The sequence below is a fragment of the Oncorhynchus tshawytscha genome, linkage group LG20, assembly GCF_018296145.1.
Source record: "Oncorhynchus tshawytscha isolate Ot180627B linkage group LG20, Otsh_v2.0, whole genome shotgun sequence".
NCBI lineage: Eukaryota > Metazoa > Chordata > Actinopteri > Salmoniformes > Salmonidae > Oncorhynchus > Oncorhynchus tshawytscha.
Window position 1 is genome coordinate 37,172,481 of NC_056448.1, and position 23,192 is coordinate 37,195,672.

A 23,192-nucleotide genomic window follows, 5' to 3' on the forward strand; every position below is an offset into this window, starting at 1 on the left:
CAAAATGGAATAAGGACAACCAAGTAAAGGTATTGGAGTGGCCATCACAAAGCCCTGACCTCAATCATATAGAAAATGTGTGGGCAGAACTGAAAAAGGCATGTGCAGGCAAGGAGGCCTACAAACCTGACTCAGTTACACCAGCTCTGTCAGGAGGAATGGGACAAATTTCCCCCAACTTATTGTGGGAAGCTTGTGGAAGGCTACCCAAAATGTTTGACCCAAGTTAAACAATTTAAAGGCAATGCTACCAAATACTAATTGAGTGTATGTCAACTTCTGACCCACTGGGAATGTGATGAAAGAAATAAAAGCTGAAATAAATCATTCTCTCTACTGTTATTCTGACATTTCACATTCTTAAAATAAAGTGGCGATCGATCCTAACTGACCCAAGACTGAATTTTTACTAGGATTAAATGTCATGAATTGTGAAAAACGTAGTTTAAATGTATTTGGCTTAGGTGTATGTAAACGTCGAACTTCAACTGTACATTGAACCAACGTGGAATAGACATTCAGTTGATGTCTGTGCCCAGTGGGGTAGTAGAGTTGGAAAATCAACATACCAAGACTAAGGATCTCACTACTATTCACAGCAATTACCTTTCTAATGCAGAGAGAATTTCTGACATTTGTTTCAGTAAAACTTTTCCTGCCTCTGACCTTTGTTCTTTTGTCAACTGACACAAATACCAGGATTGGGGTCAATTCCTTTGAAATCCACTTACATACTGAACTGGAATTTCTTGCAATCCTGGTTCCAAAGAGTTTGGTCACAAGCTGAAGTGATGAGAGGAGTCATAGTTCATTTGGATGTCTGTCTCATCTAAAGATTATAGAAATATAATGAATGGAACAGGCTTGGACGTTCTTACCCTGGCAATTTGACTGGTAAACTCATGGCTATGGCTGCCAAGTATTGTGATGCAATAACCTCCATGATATTTTGGGATGTTCTATCAACTGATGTTGGATTGCCATTCTAATGTAGAATGTTCATTCAGATCATCCTAATGATGTGGCTCGTGCAATAGATGCAGTAAAGGGGTCGGCGCCGGAAGTATGAACGCAGACCATTCCATTGAGAAGATTAGCGCACGTTCAACAAAACTAACAAAGTGGATATTTGTCAAATCCTTCATGATTTATGTATTGTAAAAAAGGCCCCCAATGTGATTACTTAAGTCCGATGTGGATATACAGTGAAGTCGGAAGTTTACATACACTTAGGTTAGAGTCATTAAAAGTCGTTTTTCAACCACTCCACAAATTTGTTAACTATAGTTTTGGCAAGTCGGTTAGGACATCTACTTTGTGCATGACACAAGTCATTTTTCCAATAATTGTTTACAGACAGATTATTTCACTTATAATTCACTGTATCACAATTCTAGTGGGTCAGAAGTTTACATACACTAAGTTGACTGTGCCTTTAAACAGCTTGGAAAATTCCAGAAAATGATGTCATGGCTTTAGAAGCTTCAGATAGGCTAATTGACATAATTTGAGTCAATTGGAGGTGTACCTGTGGATGTATTTCAAGGCCTACCTTCAAACGTAGTGCTTATTTGCTTGACATCATGGGAAAATCAAAAGAAATCAGCCAAGACTTCAGAAAAAAAATAGAGACTTCCAAAAGTCTGATTCATCCTTGGGAGCAATTTCCAAATGCCTGAAGGTACCACGTTCATCTGTACAAACAATAGTACGCAAATATGAACACCATGGGACCACGCAGCTGTCATAGCACTCAGGAAGGAGACGTGTTGTGTCTCCTAGAGATGAACATACTTTGGTGCGAAAAGTGCAAATCAATTCCAGAACGACAGCAAAGGACCTTGTGAAGATGCTGGAGGAAACCGGTACAAATGTATCCATATCCACAGTAAAATGAGTCCTACTACGACACAACCTGAAAAGGAACTCTGCAAGGAAGAAGCCACTGCTCCAAAACCGCCATAAAAAAGCCAGACTACGGTTTGCAACTGCACATGGGGACAAAAATCGTACTTTTTGGAGAAATGTCCTCTGGTCTGACGAAACAAAAATATAACTTTTTGGACATAATGAGCATCGTTATGTTTGGAGGAAAAGGGGTGATGCTTGCAAGCCGAAGAACACCATCCCAACCGTGACGTACGGGTGTGGCAGCATCATGTTGTGAGGGTAATTTGCTGCAGGAGAGACTGGTGCACTTCACAAAATAGATGGCATCATGAGGGAAAATGATGTGGATATATTGAAGCAACATCTCAAGACATCAGTCAGGAAGTTAAAGCTTGGTCGCAAATGGGTCTTCCAAATGGACAATGACCCCAAGCATACTTCCAAAGTTGTGGCAAAATGGATTAAGGACAACAAAGTCAAGGTATTGGAGTGGCCATCGCAAAGCCCTGACTTCAATCCTATAGAAAATTTGTGGACAGAACTGAAAAAGAGTGTGCAAACCTGAGTCAGTTACACCAGCTTTGTCAGGAGGAATGGGCCAAAATGAGGAATGAGCTTGTGGAAGGCTACCCGAAACGTTTGTATTGTTGAGGGAGACCAGGTAGATGTAGGAGTGTAACAGTACACTTCTTGCGTTGTGTACAATCATCAACACAAACTCCAACTTGTAGCACCAGTCAGGGAGATTTATTCTGATGGAAACAGCACAAAATTGGATGTCATGCAATGCACGGCTCACCATCCAACTCTGCACTCACACACGCTAGTTTGATGCTTGTTCCTTGGGGCGATTCTAACTGAAATATCCTCCCTCATAAGCAAGCCACAAAAAACAGCCAATAAGAAGCCATTTTAGGTAGGTAAAGGCAAGACTAAACTAAAACCAAAAACCGATTGGCTTAACAATAAAGTGGCAAGGGGAATCACCGATATGACCCTGTTACACTCCCCCCAACTGAATTCCACTTGCAAACAAAAATAATAAAAATACAAAACTGCACTGCGCAAAAATACAGCGAATATACAAATATAGGTACAGCGACACACAACATATGTACTAAATAATCCAGAGAAAAAAGTATATATATTTTTATACTACCCAAAAGAGAAAACTAAAAGGTAAAGCTGTGGATGCAGACCCTGCTTTAAATTAGAACAGTCACTAAATATTCCAGTTATTAGACTATTCTCCATGAGAATTAGAGTGAAAAGCAGTTGATCAATCCCCTTAGCCCTCATAGGTAAACATGCCTGTTACATGTTAAGTGCACTCAGTGACTTTAAAACATCTAAGTAATAAAATAAACCACCATAAGAGACTTTATCATATGTCACATTACCATCCTGCAACCTCTAATCATGGTCACAATGATGTAAAAACAAAACAAATAAAACATGTCAATACCATTGACCCTCTGTATTCACATATTAACCTTCAAGATCAGTCTAGACACTGGTTTAAATAGCCTTCCTGCCCTTGACCTAATACGACCAAGAGTACCTTCAACTGCATAAGGAGTGACAGTGTGGTGTACTGTTGCAATAGTGGGTCTGTCAACACAGTCAGTGCATAAGGTAAGGAATGGTCTGAGTTTGGTAGGTCAGTGCGGATATTGTAAGCAGACTGGTCAATTAGCTCACTCACTACACTGTTACGGTCTTGGTCAGATTCTTGAAGACTCTTTGATCGAGGCAGACCTTCCAGTTGCAGTACATCTTCCACAGAATCCAAAAGGTGGAATATCCTGAGCAACCAAGGATCACACATCACCCTCCAGGCTTGTGTCACCGTTCTTTCAGAAGGCAACTCCAACACCCACACTTTTGTTCTGTACTCAGCATCATCATCATCATCCACTGCAGTGTCCATGGCAGCTGAGACCACAAGGCCGTCATTCATGTCCTCAGACTCTGTTAATCCAGATGTGTCTGTTCCATCATCAACGGCAGCATGGGGAAGAGGAAGAAAGTTGACTGGCATTATCAGGTTGCGATGTACTGTGCGCACTTCCTCTGTCCAGTGGAGCTGTTCTGAATCTTAAAAGTGTGACTGTCAGCATTCAATCCAGTGACACGGTAGACAGTATCCTCCCAACGGTCAGTGAGCTCCCGCTTTCTGTGATCCCCCTTGTTTGCCAGCAACACTTGATCACCAATCTCCACTAGTGCTCCTCTGACTCTTGTGTCATACAGGTAAACATGCCTCTTCAACTGCTTCGCTGCAGATGCCTGTGCTGTAGTCATTGCTTCTTTCAGATCTCTTTGTTGGTTATTACTGCATTGTCGGAACTAGAAGCACAAGCATTTCGCTACACTCGCATTAACATCTGCTAACCATGTGTATGTGACAAATAAAATTTGATTTGATTTGATCTCTCCTCAAGGACTGAACAAACTGGTCATAGTCGACAACTTCTGGGTTCTCTATGACAGAGCCAAAGACTATGTCAACAGGCAGTCTTGGCGTCCTCCCAAACATTAGCAGGAAAGGGGCAAATTCTGTGGTCTTGTGGATTGTACAATTGTATGCAATGAGGGACTTCAGCGCCTGAGGCCATCTGTGCTTTGCTCTCATTGGCAGGCCCCGGATCATGTTTCCCAATATCCTATTCATCCTTTCGTAGGACCCATTCCCTATCAGATGGTACAGCGTGGTGTGAGACTTCTGAACAGCAGTATGATCTCTATCATTGAATCTCTTGATCCTCTCCCTGAGAATACCTTGTTAGTTACTTTTGATGTTGAGTCATTATACACTAATATTCCACACGAGGGCGGTATTGAAGCTATGGAACATTTTCTTCTGCAACGTGACCCTAATGAACTAACTTCCAGTGCATGCATTGTAACATTGGCTGAAATAGTACTCACGCATAACTATTTCATGTTTCTAAATGATTTCTTTATTCAGACGAAAGGTACTGCTATGGGATCCCCCATGGCTCCTAACTATGCTAATTTGTATGTGGGTTACATGGAGAAACAGTCTATTTTCAATTCTCTCAAAAATGTTTTCTTGCCTAACATTATTTGGAAACGGTATATTGATGATATTTTTGTTTTATGGAGGGGTGATGTTAAACAGCTCCAGGCGTTCCATGCTTTTCTTAACTCCTGTTCTGAGCATCTGCGATTTACTATGCAATCTGATACACGTCAAATCAGTTTTCTTGATCTTCTGATCTTGTGTGAAGATAATGTTCTATACACTGATCTTTACAGGAAGCCTACTGATCGTAACAGTTTGTTGAGGGCTGATAGTTGTCACCCACTGTCCTTGAAAAATAGTTTGCCCCACAGCCAATTCTGTCGAATCAAAAGAATTTGCAAAAAATAATCCGATTTCGACAGAAATATGGCTGAGACGCAAAGAAAGTTCAAGGAGAGGGGCTACAAGAATGATCAGATTAATATTGCCATTGAGAAAATTCAAAACAAAACGAGACATGACCTTTTTCTAGGTCAGTCTCGCAAAAAGACGCATTCTTGCGTTCTAACTACCCGCTATTCAAAGTGCTCTGAACAAATTAAAGGAATTGTTCACAAACATTGGCACATCCTAAAATCCGATGATAGTCTCGGTAATGTGTTTTCGGACCTTCCCTTGGTCGTATTCTCGCGGGGCAGAAATCTCAGAGACCAATTGGTAAACTCTGATTTACCACCCCAAGATATTCCTAAACAACGTCTATTTGCGCCCCTACTGGATGGAAATTACAAATGTAATGGCTGTGCTCAATGCAATGGCATTTATAAATGTAGATCCTTCAAACACCCACAAACAGGGAAATCGATCCCAATAAAAGGTGTTATTACGTGCTTCACTAAGGCAGTTATTTATCTTATAACTTGTCCTTGTGGGAAAAATTATGTAGGTAAAACAAAGCGCGAATTAAAAGTACGTATCTCAGAGCATCGTAGCACCATTAGGTGTAAAAACTTTACTTATCCAGTTGCGGCCCACTTCTTGGAGGCAGGCCACTCGATTTCGTCTCTGCGTTATATTGGCATCGAACATGTCACCCTCCCTAGGAGAGGGGTGACCTTGATAATTTATTGTTAAAACGAGAGGCTGCCTGGATCTTTAATTTAAAGACCCTTGGGCCCTTCGGTCTCAACGTAGACTTTGATCTGAAGCCATTCTTGTGATTATTGTGACTTTGCCATTGTAATTGTTTGTAAACTTGTGTAGTCAAATTAATCTATGATCGTATGCTATCCATTTGTTCTTTGTATGACATTTTAATATTTGATTATTAACCAATGATATTAGGCCACTCTTGGCCATGATTACAGACACCTGTGTCTTTTGACACTATATAAACGAGTCATCCCGCAGTGTTTGTGATTATACCCTGATGAAGACAGCTTGGCTGTCGAAACGTTGGTAATTACATTTTTTTGCATCTGAGCTCCTAGAGTGTGCGGCTCTCTTTTATTTTCAAGTGAGACTTCTGAACACCTGCAACACACAACAGTTCTACAGACCAAAAGTCTATGCACACTAGTTCAAGAGGCTCAGTTGTTATTATGCTTTCCAGAACCTCTGTCTTGTCAGGTAGACTGTTCTATGTTGGCCCTGCTTAATCATCAGTAGGTCGTGTGGTAGAACATCGACATCGGTCTGCTCTGATAGCATAACAGCCTGCGGAAGCTGTGGCAACAGCAGTGCATGTGAGCCCACATCACCCACACAGCACCTGTGTTAATGAAGAACAGCTGCAACTTCATGTCTTGATAAAGCACCAGATGGGAGGTCAACAGTAGCCTGGCAGCTAATGACCACCTTGTTGGAGTCAGAGGCTTTGTCAAAAGGGTGGTTGGACCAGCAAAACACATCTTGCACTCTGTCTGTGCGCACAGCATTAGCTTCAGCTAGTAAGGTCTCGTACGGGACCCTTGTCAAGCGATGGAGTGCACTGGGTTGTATGAACCTCTGCAAAAAAAAAAATATTGGCCCAGGGATGTACTTGATGTCAAACTCGTACGGTGCCAGCTTGGCGACCCATCTCTGTTCACAAGCATCGAGCTTTGCTTTGGTCAGGATGTATGTCAAGGGATTATTATTCGTCCATACTGTGAACTGCTGCCCCCTAACCAGTGGTGGAATTTGTCACAGATAGCCCATTTCATGGAAAAGAACTTGAACCTGTGCGCAGGATACCTCGAGTGTGCAAAACTGAGGTACTTGCTCGTAAAGGCTATAGGTCTGGCAGTAGCTCCCCGTTCCTGTACTTGGGACAGCATAGCACCTAAGCTGTTGCTGGACGCGTTCACCAAGAGTAGAAAGTACGATCCATCCATCTGTGAACTTAACCTGAAGCGCAGGTGGGTCATGCAGCAAGGCAATGATCCAAAACACACAATCAAGTCTACATGAAAATGTCTAAAAACCAACAAATTGAAAGTTTTGGAATGGCCTAGTCAAAGTCCAGACCTAAGGTACAAATCTGTCGTTCTGCCCCTGAACAGGCAGTTAACCCACTGTTCCTAGGCCGTCATTGAAAATAAGAATTTGTTCTTAACTGACTTGCCTGGTAAAATTTAAAAAGAGATTTTATCTATATTTTTTGTAGCTATCTATTTACCACCACAAACTGATGCTGGCACTGAGACCGCACTCAACGAGCTATATAAAGCCATAAGCAAACAAGCGAATGCTCATCCAGAGGCGGCGCGCCTAGTGGCCGAGGACTTTAATGCAGGGAAACTCATTTCTAGCAGCATGTTATATGTGCAAGAGGGAAAAAAAACTCTAGACCACCTTTACTCCACACACAGAGATGAGAGCTCTTCCTCTCCCTCCATTTGGCAAATCTGACCATAATTCTATCCTCCTGATTCCTGCTTACAAGTGAAAACTAAAGCAAGAAGTACCAGTGACTCGCTCAATACGGAAGTGGTCAGGTGATGCAGATGCTAAGCTACATGACTGGTTTGCTAGCACAGACTGGAGTATGTTCCGGGACTCATCCGATGGCATTGAGGAGTATACCACATCAGTCACCAGCTTCATCAATAAGTGCATCGGTGACGTTGTCCCCACAGTGACCGTACGTATATACCCCAACCAGAAGTCAGGGATTACAGGCAACATTCGCACTGAGCTAAAGGGTAGACCCCCGCACATTGACTATGTACCCCCTGTATATAGCCTCCTTACTGTTATTTTATTGTCGCTCTTATTTTTTACTTTGGTTAATTTAGTTTTTTTTTTAAATCAACCTTAAGTCTTATTTTTCTTAAAACTGCATTGTTGGTTAAGGGCTTGTAAGTAAGTAGTTCACAGTAAGGTCTACTAAATCCCCAAATTAACATACCAAGCTTTCTGCTTAGATGCATACAACCTGACAACTAGTGAGCTGACTATATTTTGTCCGAATCACCAAAAAGCATTCAAATCCTTTTCTCTCTAATAAATATGATCGAAAGCATCTCTGGAGGGCTGCAATATTACTGTTCGGTTGCTGTCGTTCCTACGGATACGTTCGTTCTATTGGTCAGTTGCATTCACGTGGTACATGATATGACATCATCGTGTACATAGATTTTTGCTGAATTAATGTCCTCGTCTAGGAATTCCAGAACGCTGACTGGGAAATTTGTTTGGTATTCAAGTGCTAGCTAACAACGGGCCATATAAAGATTTTACGACGCCAAAACAGTTCATTGATGATCCTCAAAAACAGAATTACGAGTGGGAATATGGGAAACAACTTCTACCCCGACTTGTTCAGTCAGATGGTTGTTATTTCCGAGTAGCATATGAACGTAGCAACAAACAAAAAGATCTGTGTACTGTACTGGATGGAAACTGAATCATGTTAAGCGTTATGTTCCCATTGGATGGCAATATTGACTCATTTTCGACTGAATTATGATGATCCAAAGGGGAGGGTTGTCACTAGTTACCACAGCCACAAAGTCATAAACAGTGCCGCGTTCTACAATTTATGTTCTTAAAATGTTATTTTAAATCTAATCCTTAACTATGACGCTAACTTAATGTCTAACCTTAAATTAAGACAAACATTTTTTTGTTTTCATTCATTTTTACAACATAGCCAATTTGGACTTCTTGGCTGTGGTATCTACTGACAACCAAAGAGGCAAAGAAAAATGTAAAAGAAAAGATGCATTTCATACAGAAAGGCTGGGGTATAGAAAAGATGCATTTCATACAGAAAGGCTGGGGTATAGAAAAGATGCATTTCATACAGAAAGGCTGGGGTATAGAAAAGCTTTATAATTTCCACAGTTGCTTTGATCATTAACATTTGACACATTATAAAAAAGGGTAAAAAAGGTCAATACATTTCCTCAGTGTATCATAAAGTAAAAATATCAGATGTTTTATATTAGTTCCTTGGTATTAAGGTATCATGATTACAGTACTTGAGTTGCTTTATCAATAACTTTTAGATTTCACTTTTCCAAATGCAAACTTAAATGTGTATCCCGTTTAAATTATGTCCATAAAATTAACTGAAATGTGTATAATCAGAAGATAAACACAATGTGTCTTAAAGTGCACAAATAATTTGTTTCCTTTTAAGCAATAGATCATGGAAGAGTATGGGACAACATTGTAATGAGCATGTTTAGATGAAAAAAAATGTGGATACAAAAATTCCCTTGTAATTGCCAATGCATCTTTGTGCTCTGGTGCTGAATTCCAAACAGACCCTTAGTCCCCTTTCCTCAACACTTCATGAAAATCTGAAAGGACCAGATAGTTATGAGCATGGTTATGGAGTAACTGATTACTTCTACATGTAATCAGTTAATCTGATAACCAAAAAAAAACAACTGTAATCAGTTACAAGACATTACAGTTACATCAGTTACATATTGTTATCAGATTACAGATACTTTTGAAAAACTAGAGGATTACTTCTTCGATGACTTTTAAATTCAGAAAGGATACATTGACACCTTCCGGTTTCTCAATTACATTCAATTAAGCATTGAAAAAGGCGCAAGTTAAAGTTTGTTCCACCCGAGCGAGTCTGACCACTATAACGGCACACCAAATGCATTTGTTGTAGCCTTCGTGTCTTCTTTTAAATGGCTCTTAAGGGGAAAGTAATCTAAAAGTAACAAAGTAATCAGATTACAGTAATGATTTTGGGTAATCCTAAAGTTGTTACTGATTACAATTTTGGACAGGTAACTAGTAACAGATTACACTTAGAAAGTAACCTACACAACCCTGTTTATGAGAAACATGCCATTAGGGGCAACAAAAGGCTCCATTTTGAAATCAAGCCAAGGAATGAGCATCTCATATCAACAGGCCCAACTGCTCAAGAGGTAAGCCCATCTGATGGGAACAGTGTACTGTAGAGCTAGCTACTGAGCCTGGAGGAGTTCTTTTGCCCTGTTCTCATCTAGAAGGAAGGGGGTCGTCAGGACCTTCTGTCCCAGCAGCTGCTCCAAACCCTGGGGGAGACAGACATGAAGAGAGCAGATATGGAGAGAGCAGCTTTAGTCAAATCAAATGTTATTGGTCTGGTCACATACACATGGTTAGCAGATGTTATTGCGAGTGTAGCGAAATGCTTGAGCTTCTAGTTCGACAGTGCAGCAATATCTAACATGTTTGAAAGTGTGCATTTAGAGTAAAAAAATACACCTCCCCCCACTCTCATGGGAAAGTGCCAGTAGATATCATGTTCTTGAGGACAAGAATAAAACAGAACACTTTCCTAATTTGCCATGAGTGCACATTAACAATATTAGAGTGGTGAAGTAACTGCTCAGTCTAGTGTAACCTTACAGAGAAACTCAACACTGGACCCTGCAGATTAAACATTAATGGTCATTGTTAAGAGACTCCAATAGGAGGAAATAAGGGCAGGAAGTGACATCACGTAGGAACTGTTGTTGTGGCCTCACCTCTCCGAAGAAAGACACCAGCGGGGAGATCTCACAGACAGCTGGGGGGTCTTCATCCCGTGTCACCCTAACAAGAATTTGAAAAAGGAAATATATCATTATCCCAATGTTTCAGGTGCTGGACAGAACAACATATAGGAAAAAATAAAAGATGTCTGCAATTTATATAATCCCAACTGTGATTTATTGTTGAGATAAGTGCACACACACACCCACCCTCTAATCCCCATTGAGATCCCCATATTTTACGTAGAGTAGCGCTCACTCCCACCTGGGTCTAGGAGGTAGGGATTTCCCTTGGGCATCCAGGAAGCTGGCTCCTGCAGCCATCGCCCAGCGGTAATGCTGTGCCAGTAAGGATTGTCTGGCTGTGGTAGGAGTGTCCAGAGGTGCCCCATCAGCATTTTTCAATGGCGAGAATTCTTCCTCTCTCAGAACCTCAAATGCCACAAATTTCCTGCCAATGTCAGGAGGAAAATGTCTCATATTTGGTGTGCTGGAGAATGTCATTCAGTAGCAAAATATTTTACTGTGTTCCGTTTACATTATATCTTACATGCATTAATATAAATTGTTTAAATAAGCAATCATTTTGGTAAAATAAGCAGTCAATTTATGGTTACTATGTAACATTAGTAAAATTGTCTAGAATATCATTGAAATATTGGAAACTAGGAAAATTGTGTAATGCAAATCAGTCACAAAATTTGAATTTCACCTTGAAAACTGAAAGACATCAAAAACAAACTTCTCCATTTTGATCCCATTGGGCTGGGTGGGTTTCACCAGGTTTCCTTCCCTGTCCACAAAAGGGACTTTCTTAAGCGCCACGTGCTGCTTCAGCTGGCCCTGAAACTTCCTGAGGAGATAGGTGGACGAATGGAAGACATTACAAACTGTTATATCACAAGTTGGTTTTGCCCAGACAGTTGTATCAGCAATGCAATATGACAAGACAGTGACAGTGTGCAAAATTGTACAGGAGTGGGGTCCATGTAATTTCAACTCATTCCATTCCAGAAATGAATGTTAATTTAATTTATTCAACCATTACTTTCAGTAAGAATTGTTTTCATTTTTTTATTCTTCTTCTTACTGAAGTGTTGTGCACATGACTTGTACATAGTGGTTTTATTTTTGCCCCATTACAGTAGACATCTCTTCATCTCACTCACTGTGCCACTTCGTTGAGGAAGGGCCGTGTGAAGAAGTGGTTGCAGATGTTTCCTGCGCTGTACACCAGCTCTCCTCCTGGGTCTCGCTGCTCGGCCGTCTCTGGGCGGAGCTCGCTGTACTCCACCACCTGGTACACCCCCTTCACCTTGCATACCACGCCCACCGGCTCCGCTGGGTACGCCTTCTCAACTACCTGGAAATAGTCATGTCAACTGTCATAACCTTTGAAATCTTAAGAATGTAGAACCAAATGTGCATATAAATAACATGCATGTGACCAAGTTATAACAAGTATACAACCTAATAAGTGTGGATCAGGAAAACATGCCCGCATGATTACATTGTAGGTGTGATGATTCGCTTTCGTTTACCTTGGCACCGCAGTCTGCTCCTTTACTCACGCAGAAACCAATGAAGATAGGGTCGGCCATTTTGACCAGGATGTTGTCTACACAGTAGACGTGGAGGTACTCCACACCCCTCTCCTCCATGTTCTCAAGTACCTTGTTATCCACCAGTGCTCGGTACAGGCCACCATTTCCATCTAAAAGTTTAAAGAGACGGAAAAGAGAATCATGGATTCATATGCACTGCCCCGATCAACTAAATTGCATTAAAGATGCAATATGCAGAAATCAAAATCAAATTGTATTGGTCACATACACATGGTTAGCAGATGTTATTGCGGGTGTAGCGAAATGCTTATGCTTCTAGTTCCAACAGTGCAGTAATATCTAACAAGTAATCTAACAATTTCCCAACAACTAACTACCTAATACACACAAAGCTAAAGGGGTGAATGGGAATATGTCTTTCCTGATTGTTAAAATTCTAATAGGTAGCCTAATTTCAGTTTATTTGACAAAACAAGCAGTCATTGTGTAGGGCAGGAGTATTCTTACCCTACGAGGTCCGGAGCATGCTGGTTTTCTGCTCTAACTAATAATTAATTGCACACACCTGGTGTCCCAGGTCTAAAGCAGTCGCTGATTAAATGGGAACAATGAAAAAATGCAGTGGAACTGGCTTCGGGGTCCAGAGTTGAGTTTGAGGGGAGTAGAGACTCATTATACCATCTAAACTGCCTTGAAATTTTTTCCATAACCAAAAATATTATATTTTCAGCTGTTTGAAACTGGTGTACAAAACCGAAAGTAAAAATATGAAAAACTAAAAAAATTAAGAACGAGAAGCATAGAAATAGCCCACTGCTTCTTAGACTTGCTTTCAACGAGAATGACAGATCTGTAACTAACACTTCTATATGAATTTGGTCAGGTTGCCCAAAAAGTTACATATTCCTGCTTTAATAAAAACTTCACTTTAATCTGTCAACCAACTCCATGCCATTTTCTTACCTGGGGCCATAGCTATCTTCCCTTTGTCCTGTAGGATGACTTTTCCATCAAAGGTCACAGCAGGGATCATCCTTTGCTCAAACATGACCACGTCAGAGGGATCCAGACCAAAGTACTTCTTCTCCTGGAAGAACTTCTTGGTAGGATCCAGGGTAAACTCACTGGTCATGATGTACCTGATGATGGCAGAACAGTAGCATAGAGCACACAGAGGAAAACCAATGTCAGAGAGCAGGAACGCTCAGTCAAATTGAGAACTTTTAAGTTTGCAAATATACACTGCTCAAAAAAATAAAGGGAACACTTAAACAACACAATGTAACTCCAAGTCAATCACACTTCTGTGAAATCAAACTGTCCACTTAGGAAGCAACACTGATTGACAATAAATTTCACATGCTGTTGTGCAAATGGAATAGACAATAGGTGGAAATTATAGGCAATTAGCAAGACACCCCCAATAAAGGAGTGGTTCTGCAGGTGGGGACCACAGACCACTTCTCAGTTCCAATGCTTCCTGGCTGATGTTTTGGTCACTTTTGAATGCTGGCGGTGCTTTCACTCTAGTGGTAGCGTGAGATGGAGTCTACAGCCCACACAAGTGGCTCAGGTAGTACAGCTCATCCAGGATGACACATCGATGCGAGATGTGGCAAGAAGGTTTGCTGTGTCTGTCAGCATAGTGTCCAGAGCATGGAGGCGCTACCAGGAGACAGGCCAGTACATCAGGAGACGTGGAGGAGGCCGTAGGAGGGCAACAACCCAGCAGCAGGACCGCTACCTCCGCCTTTGTGCAAGGAGGAGCAGGAGGAGCACTGCCAGAGCCCTGCAAAATGACCTCCAGCAGGCTACAAATGTGCATGTGTCTGCTCAAACGGCCAGAAACAGACTCCATGAGGGTGGTATGAGGGCCCGACGTCCACAGGTGGGGGTTGTGCTTACAGCCCAACACCGTGCAGGACGTTTGGCATTTGCCAGAGAACACCAAGATTGGCAAATTCGCCACTGGCGCCCTGTGCTCTTCACAGATGAAAGCAGGTTCACACTGAGCACATGTGACAGACGTGACAGTCTGGAGACGCCGTGGAGAACGTTCTGCTGCTTGCAACATCCTCCAGCATGACCGGTTTGGCGGTGGGTCAGTCATGGTGTGGGGTGGCATTTCTTTGGGGGGGGGGGGTCGCACAGCCCTCCATGTGTTCGCCAGAGGTAGCCTGACTGCCATTAGGTACCGAGATGACATCCTCAGACCCCTTGTGAGACCATATGCTGGTGTGGTTGGCCCTGGGTTCCTCCTAATGCAAGATAATGCTAGACCTCATGTGGCTGGAGTGTGTCAGCAGTTCCTGCAAGAGGAAGGCATTGATGCTATGGACTGGCCCGCCCGTTCCCCAGACCTGAATCCAATTGAGCACATCTGGGACATCATGTCTCGCTCCATCCACCAACGCCACGTTGCACCACAGACTGTCTAGGAGTTGGCAGATGCTTTAGTCCAGGTCTGGGAGGAGATCCCTCAGGAGACAATCTGCCACCTCATCAGGAGCATGCCCAGGCGTTGTAGGGAGGTCATACAGGCACGTGGAGGCCACACACTACTGAGCCTCATTTTGACTTGTTTTAAGGACATTACATCAAAGTTGGATCAGCCTGTAGTGTGGTTTTCCACTTTAATTTTGAGTGTGACTCCAAATCCAGACATCCATGTGTTGATAAATTTGATTTCCATTGATAATTTTTGTATGATTTTGTTGTCAGCACATTAAACTATGTAAAGAAAAAAGTATTTAATAAGAATATTTCATTCATTCAGATCTAGGATGTGTTATTTTAGTGTTCCCTTTATTTTTTTGAGCAGTGTAGTATTGTGTGATCTGCAGTTTAACAGCACTGTTTTTTATTTTGATCATGTGTTTGGAAATGAATCTGATTCTGCCCATATTGCACTGAATTGAAATTGTGCCAGCTCATAAAATGAGAGCAGTCAATTGACCGCCATGAGATCTCACCATGGTACTGTGCACTTTGATCCATGCTTTGCATTCGCCAGCTCCTGTATTTTGCAGATGCGCTCTGCCTGGATTTGATACAGAGTTTTGCTGCTCGGGAGACCAACATTGTACATCCCTTTGGGGTATGAAACCCCAAGACGGGTCCCCTGGCCACCAGCCAACAGCAGCACAGCCACTCTGTTCTGGGAAATTTGCAAAAACCCTGTAAAAGGACAATACCAGAGGAAAGAAAACAATCATTACAGCACCATGGCAGAGCACAGACAAACCAAAGAAACAAGGTTGACACTGACATTCACCAAACAGGTGTTAGTATCAACATTTGTATTTGCTGTGGTTTTATAGAGTAAGCTACTATGTTGGTGCACTACAGTGGCCTGACAGTCCTCATTTACCATTACAACAAAAAAATACACATTTCGGAAATCCCTGACCTATGCTTTATCAAAATGTAAGTGTAATTGCCATATGTTCAAATGACAGTGGGACCCAGGCACATGCACAGATAGAGGTCTAAGGGTGTCTGAGCACCTGCCCCCTTGCCCTCCTATGAGAGTGTTTTAATCATTACATTTTTTCATTGTTTTCTCTCTTGTTATTTAAATGAATTTCCCATCAAACTAGCTAATTTCTTGGAAAATTCCCCCTCCCCCACTTCACTGACCCCATGAGCGCTGGCACCTACACTTGTCCTGCAGGCAGAAGCTACTGGGCACACACTGGTTGAATACATTTTGTTTCCACGCCATTTCAATTCAACGACGTTTAATCAACGTCGAATAGATGTTGAGTTGACATGTGTGCCCAGTGGGAAGGAACCAGCTCTGAACGGCAGTGTAGAAGTGGCTTCCTTTTGAGTTGCAAGGGAAGGCTTCAATTTGACTGTTTGTTAGTAAGCCTAAGAGGCAGATGTCAGCAGCAGAATGAACTCCAATCACAAGTAAAGACTAGTTGGAATTGTTTCAACAGTGTAGCTAACTAGCTATTGGATTTAGATAATCACATTCGCTATGATCAGATGACAGCCCACCCCTCTTTGTAGTCTTATAGGAACCATCCTGATCTCGCATATGTAAGTTTGTGAGATCAGGGTGGTTCATATGAGGCTACCCTCTTTGAGCAGTAGGCTATAAACTTACTTACAGTGGGATTTTGCAGAAAATAAAGGCATATTCTAAAAAATATGTTGAAATTTGGTTACAGGAGCATTAGATACTTCTCAAATTTTACACAAGTCGCGACAATTCCAAGTGCAGCAAAGTTGAGTCACTCAATTATTTAATTTTAAAAAAGCGGCAATCTGCAATTGCTAAATAAATGTTGGGATTTATAATTAACATTACCCATTGATTATTGAAGAATATAACTTAGAAATGCCTCAGGGGTGTATGCTTAGTCCCCTCCTGTAATCCCTGATCACCCATGACTGCGTGGCCAAGCACGACTCCAACACCATCATTAAGTTTGCTGACAACACAACGATGAGACAGCCTATGGGGCTGGGGCGGCAGGGCAGCCTAGTGGTTAGAGCGGTGGACTAGTAACCGGAAGGTTGCAAGTTCAAATCCCTGAGCTGACAAGGTACAAATCTGTTGTTCTGCCCCTGAACAGGCAGTTAACCCACTGTTCCCAGGCCATCATTGAAAATAAGAATTTGTTCTTAACTGACTTGCCTAAATAAAGCTAAAATGAAAAACTAAAAAATAGGGAGGAGGCCAGAGACCTGGCAGTGTGGTGCAACAAACTCTCCCGCAACGTGAGCAAGACAAAGGAGCTGATCGTGGACTATGGGAAAAGGAGGACCAAACACGCCCCCATTCACATCAATGGGGCTTTAGTGGAGCGGGTCAAAAGTTTAAAGTTCCTTGGTGTCCACATCACCAACAAACTATCATGGTTCAAACACACCAAGACAGTTGTGAAGAGGGCACAACAACACATTTTCCCCCTCAGGAGAGTGAAAAGATTTGGCATAGGTCTCCAAATCATTCCAAAAATTATCCAGCTGCACCATCGAGAGCATCCTGACCGGTTATATCACTGCCTTGTATGGCAACTGCTCGGCATCAACCGTAAGGCGCTACAGAGGGTAGTGCATACAGCCCAGTACATCACTGGGGCCAAGCTTCCTGCCATCCAGGACCTATATACTCGGGGGTGTCAGAGGAAGGACCAAAAAATTGTTATATTATTGTGTTTATATTTTACTTAAGTTTATTTCGTAAATATTTTTTAAACTTGTCGTACCGCAATTGTCGTACCGCATCAGAGCCCCACAAATATACACTTGTTTCACAAATTTGACATGTTAATCATTTAGCAGACGTTCTTATCCAGAGAAAATTACAGGAGCAATTAGGATTACGTGCCATGCTCAAGGGCACGTCAACAGATTTTGCACTTATTCCGCAGGAGGAATCGAACCGGCAACCTTTCGGTTACTGGCCCAACGCTCTTTAAACGCTTGGATGGAATAGTAATGGAGTAATGTTTCTAAACACTGTATAAAAAAATAAAAAACATTTAAAAAACTGTATAGATTTAAAACATGCTTAAAACTATAATTTGCAAATCGTGGACGGTCAATCCTTGCATCCCATATCGCTGTCTATGAATTTAAGAGGTTACATTTTCTCCAGCACCATCTCGAAGCGGGGATTACCTCGTTATTGGCAATTCCGGATTTCACTTCAAATTAGCTAGCTGAGTGTTTACTTTTCTCATATCGAGAATACAGTAGCCTACCTTCATTTTCCCAGCCAGTTAAGGCGGTGTGATCACTCTTCCGAATGCTCCCGATGAATTCTGAAGATACTGGCTCAATTTGCTGGTCCGCGGCTGTAGCGGAATGATCAGCTTTAGCAGACTCCGCCGCCCGTTCACAGTGCTCGCGCAATTCATTTAAATCCAACTGAGACAACTCAACCAGAAATGTGTTTTTGTCATCCCCAGAAAGTTCAGACCAAAATTGCAGAACGTGAGACTGTCCTGCATGTTCTAAAGAAGATTTTATTTCCTCAAATGAAAGCATTTTCACGACCTAATATTCAGAAGAAACACGTTCACCTATACCATGTTACACAGCCGTGGTAAAGGTTAGTTTGACTTGGTCAATCTTCGGTTTGCTACTCCCTTCGTCAGGAACTCGTGACTTGTGCAGGGCTCAGTAGGAAAGAGCAAAATACACAAAGGCTGTCTTGTGATTAAATTTGAGTTGCTGCCTGTGGCTGGGCAAAGCAAAGCCACACAACTGCGCATTCATCAAAATATGAAGAAACATTTTAGTTTTAGATTGCGGTTTTCTCTCAGTGGTTGGCTTGCTATATTACAAACACTGTACAATGACTACAGTATCCAACTGCAGCCCCGGAGAAATATAAACACTACTTTGAGTGGAAATCGTTTGATCGCGCCAAGGAAAGAAGGAAGGATGCATTTTTAAAGTATTCGATTTCAACACGGCGAACCCGTTCTGTTGGGGGAGGAGTTGGGGGGGCGCGTTCTGGCGAGCGCGAGAAGAGGAGAGTGTGTGCATGAGCAAAGCCTCTCTCGTTCACGACACGCTTTATTTGCACTCTCCACCATTCAAGGTGGAACTTCACCTTTCGCTTCCCCGAGGAGAAGTCTAAACAACAGGGAATATATATTCTGACGCAAACATCTACGGTGTTCGAAAATCATGGCAGCCTCGTCGGCGAAAGTCGTTAGAAAGGAAAACTCTAATCATGATGGAGCGGACGAGACCTCCGGTAAGAAATGGCGGCCTCCTATACAACGCAATTTATAGTTTTTATATTGCAAAACTGTTACCATGGCGTATACTTTTGGTTAAGCGAACACTCTTTAGTTAGTCCAAAACGATGTACTTATTTGATGGAGGCTTTAGCCAACGGTGAAATGTGATGGCTCTTGCAGGACTAGTAGTGAGAACAGAACTTGCTAACTGGCTAGCCAACTATGCTACAACGTCGTTGGAGGAGGCCATGTTGTGCCTTGCACAAGCTCATTGTGCCACGCAGGATTGGGAGTAATTCGCGTGTACTTCCAAATTCATGTAACTTCTTAAGGTTAAGTACCTTACACATGTTTTGTTAACTTCACGTTGTTTGGGAAATAGCCAGCTAGTTAGTAGACTAACAAATGCGACAGCTAAGTTGGCTAGCAAGCTAACATTTGTTTGCGTGAGGCCCAACATTCATTGTTGCTCCGCCATCGCGGTTTGCACCCACGCGTAGAAGTACTTACTTGCCATTGTAAACTAACAAAATGCAGCACTAGGGTCTACATAGATTACTACAAAAATATTGCACTAGTAAGATCCTAATAGTCGGCTATTATGCCAACCCACTGTCTGAGGGGTGAAACCAGTCCCCAGCGTGCGGCGACCACTTCATTCAAACCACGCGGCCTTGAGAAACAGCAGGAAGCTGCATCAGAGTACTTTGGCTAGAGAGCTACTTACTTCATAGCTTGAGAGGTAATCGTTACTACAAAAGATGGTGGAATGCTTAGCTTGGGTACCCAATGCGCAAGTCTTCGTGTACTATACGTTGTTTACGTTGGTTGGTTCTTTACCATGTCTTTATTTTTACCATCAAGATGTTCTACATGCCCATCCAATTTCATTAATTTATTTCAAGAAAATTAACACAAATTTAATATCTTTCAGAAAAAGAGCAACAAGAAGCTATTGAACACATTGACGAAGTACAAAATGAAATTGACAGGTGAGTTAATTATCCTGGAACTTTTGTGGTTTATAAGACAAACCTTTTACCATATACATCTCATCAAATTGTGTTGCACATTTCTCTTCCCTCTAGATTGAACGAACAGGCCAGTGAGGAGATTTTAAAAGTAGAGCAGAAGTACAATAAGTTACGCCAGCCATTCTTCCAGAAGCGGTCAGACCTCATAGCTAAAATCCCCAACTTCTGGGTCACTACATTTGTTAACCACCCACAGGGTAAGTTCAGATATCATGCTCTTATTTTACTAGTTTGTGTTCTTTTCTTGAGGAATTGTACACCTATTGATCATGGTGGGATTCTGCAAGTGACAAATGTTTCCATCGGTCTGATTTAAGGGGTTGATATACAGACTGCTGTTCGGTGACAAACTTTCTATGTAAATGTGTTCTTGTTTTCAGTTTCAGCCCTTCTTGGTGAAGAGGATGAGGAGGCACTTCATTACCTTACCAGAGTGGAGGTGACTGAGTTTGAGGACATCAAGTCAGGTTACAGAATAGATTTTGTAAGTATTTACATCTCTTTTTTTGATCGTGCATTTCAAACTAAATGGCGCGTAAATTAACCAGTGTTTTTTTTCCCCAGTACTTCGATGAGAACCCGTACTTTGAGAACAAAATCCTCTCCAAAGAGTTTCACTTGAATGAAAGTGGGGACCCATCTTCAAAGTCAACTGAAATCAAATGGAAGGCTGGAAAGGTATGTTTACACCTACATTTTTACAGTGTGTCTTATATGTAGTCTTTTTTATATATATATATATATTTCAAGTCCTGTCTTGTGACGTCATGCTGGATGCAAAATGTGTGCCGTTTTTGTGTTATTCATTTGTCCCCTCTCACAGGACCTGACAAAGCGTGCCGGCCAAACGCCGAACAAGGCTGGCAAGAAGAGGCAACATGAAGAACCAGAGAGCTTCTTCACCTGGTTCACAGATCACTCTGACGCTGGGGCAGACGAACTAGGAGAGGTCGTTAAGGATGACATCTGGCCAAACCCATTGCAGTATTACCTGGTACGGTTTCATGCTATTGACCATAGTTCTTTGACTGCCCATGGTGTGCTAAACATTTTTGAATTTGTGCCAGCACCGTCTTACTCTGGTAGAGTATTCTGCATGTTTCTTACAATTGTACAAAATATCTTGGCATTACGGCCATAGGGTCAGACCAAAGTGGCTCTGTAAAAAGTTAAATCTGCGAGATTTTTCTACGGGTGTTCCGGGGACCCTTTCAGAAGTGTGTTGTATAACCATAGGGTTCTACGGAGCATGACAAAACCATATCCAGCCACCTAGACATCTCTTCTGGATTCCTAGATTCTGGACTGTAAATCGTCTCATGCTGGCATTATGTTTGGGAACTCTTATTCATATGACATCTCAACTCGTCAAGGTCCCTGACATGGATGATGAGGAAGGGGAAGGTGAGGAAGATGAGGAAGAGGGCTTGGAGGACATTGATGAGGAAGGGGATGAGGATGAAGGAGAGGAAGATGACGATGAGGAAGGAGAGGTATGGTAGAGGTCATTCACTCCGGTCTTGTTTGGACAATATTGTCAACGTTATAAACAATTGTTGGTTGACTGCCACTTGTCTGAAATGTTAGTCTTCGGGCATGGGGTTAACCGTGTATCTCTTTTCTACAGGATGACGGCGAGGATGATTAAGGCAGAAAAGGACATATTCCAACCTATACCTTTGCCCATTCTTTCCTTCTAATCATCCTTCAACGCTTGGGAGCAAGAAGCTTTGTTTTCATTTTATTTTTGTATTATTTTGTGCTCTGTCTCCTGTTCCACAAGCTTCCGCCTGTCCATACCATGTCTGAAGACGAGTAAATTCCCAGATCAGAAAACTCTGCCGTCTCGCGTGTCATAATACTACTACACATGTCCATGAAGACCAATAAAAGTACATGCATTCTGCACGTCATCTTAGACTAAAATAAAGTCGAATCGCAATTTATATGTATGATAAATAAGGTTTCTGTTAACTTGTGAGTTGAATAAAGATAAGCAATGGTGCAGTGATAACTTAGCATCCCTGGCCACGTTTTATTTTATTTGATACATTTTCTTTAATGCAGAGTTTGGGGGTGGGGGGGGTCTTCTGGAGTTGACACATTTTCTTCGTCATGCGTTGTACTAACGGAAAGCACCGGCTTGTTCCTGTCAGCGATTGTAAATGTTTTGGGGTTGATATCTTGGTATGACACGGTTATTATTGTAGACAGTTAAATGGGGTTTGGTGGGGTAAGTGGGCATTTGACACCTCAACATTTGGGTTTATGTTGATTGACTTTTCATTGTAATGTTTTACAGACACCCATGAGGTTTGAAAATGACATTTTTAATAAAAACAAAACCCAAAAAATGTGCTCTTGTAATTTTGAACTTGGCTAATTAACAGGTTATTTAAGAGAAAGTAGAGACCCTATACAATCTCATAGGATATACTAGTGATCTCCACCTTTTCCACTGGAAAACTGTTCACATTAACATTTTAAGTGTACCAGTTGCTTTGTTACAATAAATGTATACACAAGTGTTTGGGGTAGTTTCTGAACTGTTTTGACACAATGTGTGTTGTGGGGGTATCTAATTTAGGCTGATGGGGAAACAATTGTTACTGTCTGGAGAGCCTTCTACTGATCATCCGATTTTACAAGGTCATCCATTGTTCTGTAGTCACAACAGCTAGTCAGTTGATCACCATAACTTAAATCAAGTTTTTTGGGGGGGTAAATCCCCTGTGATTGAATGCTGGATGGGTCATTATTCATATTCAATGGGACCACTGACTTTGTCTGCTCACAGATGCATTCTGTATATTCTAAATACTTCAAAACATGCCCTTCCCCTGCTTGGCAGGCTAGAATTCTACCACAAATGCTTAAGAAGTAATATAAATTGTCTCAGACAGTGTGCCCCTGTTGACATTCTTGCACCAGGTTAGACCTAGCCTGCTTGGCACTCCTTGTCACCCAATTGTAATACCAAACAAGTTATTGCTTTCACCAATCAGATCACCGATTACTTCAAGGCAAGG

At 41.9% G+C, this 23,192-nt stretch overlaps 2 protein-coding genes and 1 long non-coding RNA gene across 5 annotated transcripts; 2 read left to right on the forward strand and 1 right to left on the reverse strand.

Annotated features, from left to right (window-relative positions):
• Positions 1-7,946: 7,946 nt before the first annotated feature.
• On the forward strand, positions 7,947-12,199 carry LOC112220086. The gene is made up of 2 exons (XR_002948826.2): positions 7,947-8,003; positions 12,000-12,199. It is a non-coding gene; the product is annotated as an uncharacterized LOC112220086 (long non-coding RNA).
• uap1l1 (UDP-N-acetylglucosamine pyrophosphorylase 1, like 1) lies at positions 9,177-18,817 on the reverse strand. The gene is made up of 9 exons (XM_024381689.2): positions 18,140-18,817; positions 15,392-15,596; positions 13,383-13,558; positions 12,396-12,568; positions 12,024-12,217; positions 11,567-11,707; positions 11,120-11,305; positions 10,849-10,915; positions 9,177-10,392 (listed from the first exon to the last, which is right to left on the reverse strand). Exons 1-9 carry the CDS (start codon positions 18,423-18,425, stop codon positions 10,303-10,305), a joined length of 1,518 nt encoding a protein of 505 aa, XP_024237457.1. The 5' UTR covers positions 18,426-18,817; the 3' UTR covers positions 9,177-10,302.
• Positions 18,818-18,910: 93 nt separating this feature from the next.
• LOC112220085 (protein SET) lies at positions 18,911-22,693 on the forward strand. Of its 3 annotated transcripts, XM_042302616.1 has the most exons (9): positions 18,911-19,143; positions 20,064-20,121; positions 20,218-20,360; positions 20,544-20,647; positions 20,728-20,841; positions 20,987-21,157; positions 21,537-21,567; positions 21,652-21,656; positions 21,791-22,693. In XM_042302616.1, exons 1-9 carry the CDS (start codon positions 19,074-19,076, stop codon positions 21,809-21,811), a joined length of 717 nt encoding a protein of 238 aa, XP_042158550.1. In that variant the 5' UTR covers positions 18,911-19,073; the 3' UTR covers positions 21,812-22,693. The 3 variants fall into 3 exon arrangements, with proteins under 3 accessions (XP_042158550.1, XP_042158549.1, XP_024237460.1); XM_042302615.1 differs by having other exon boundaries at positions 21,537-21,667; XM_024381692.2 differs by having other exon boundaries at positions 21,537-21,656.
• The last annotated feature ends 499 nt before the right edge of the window (positions 22,694-23,192 follow it).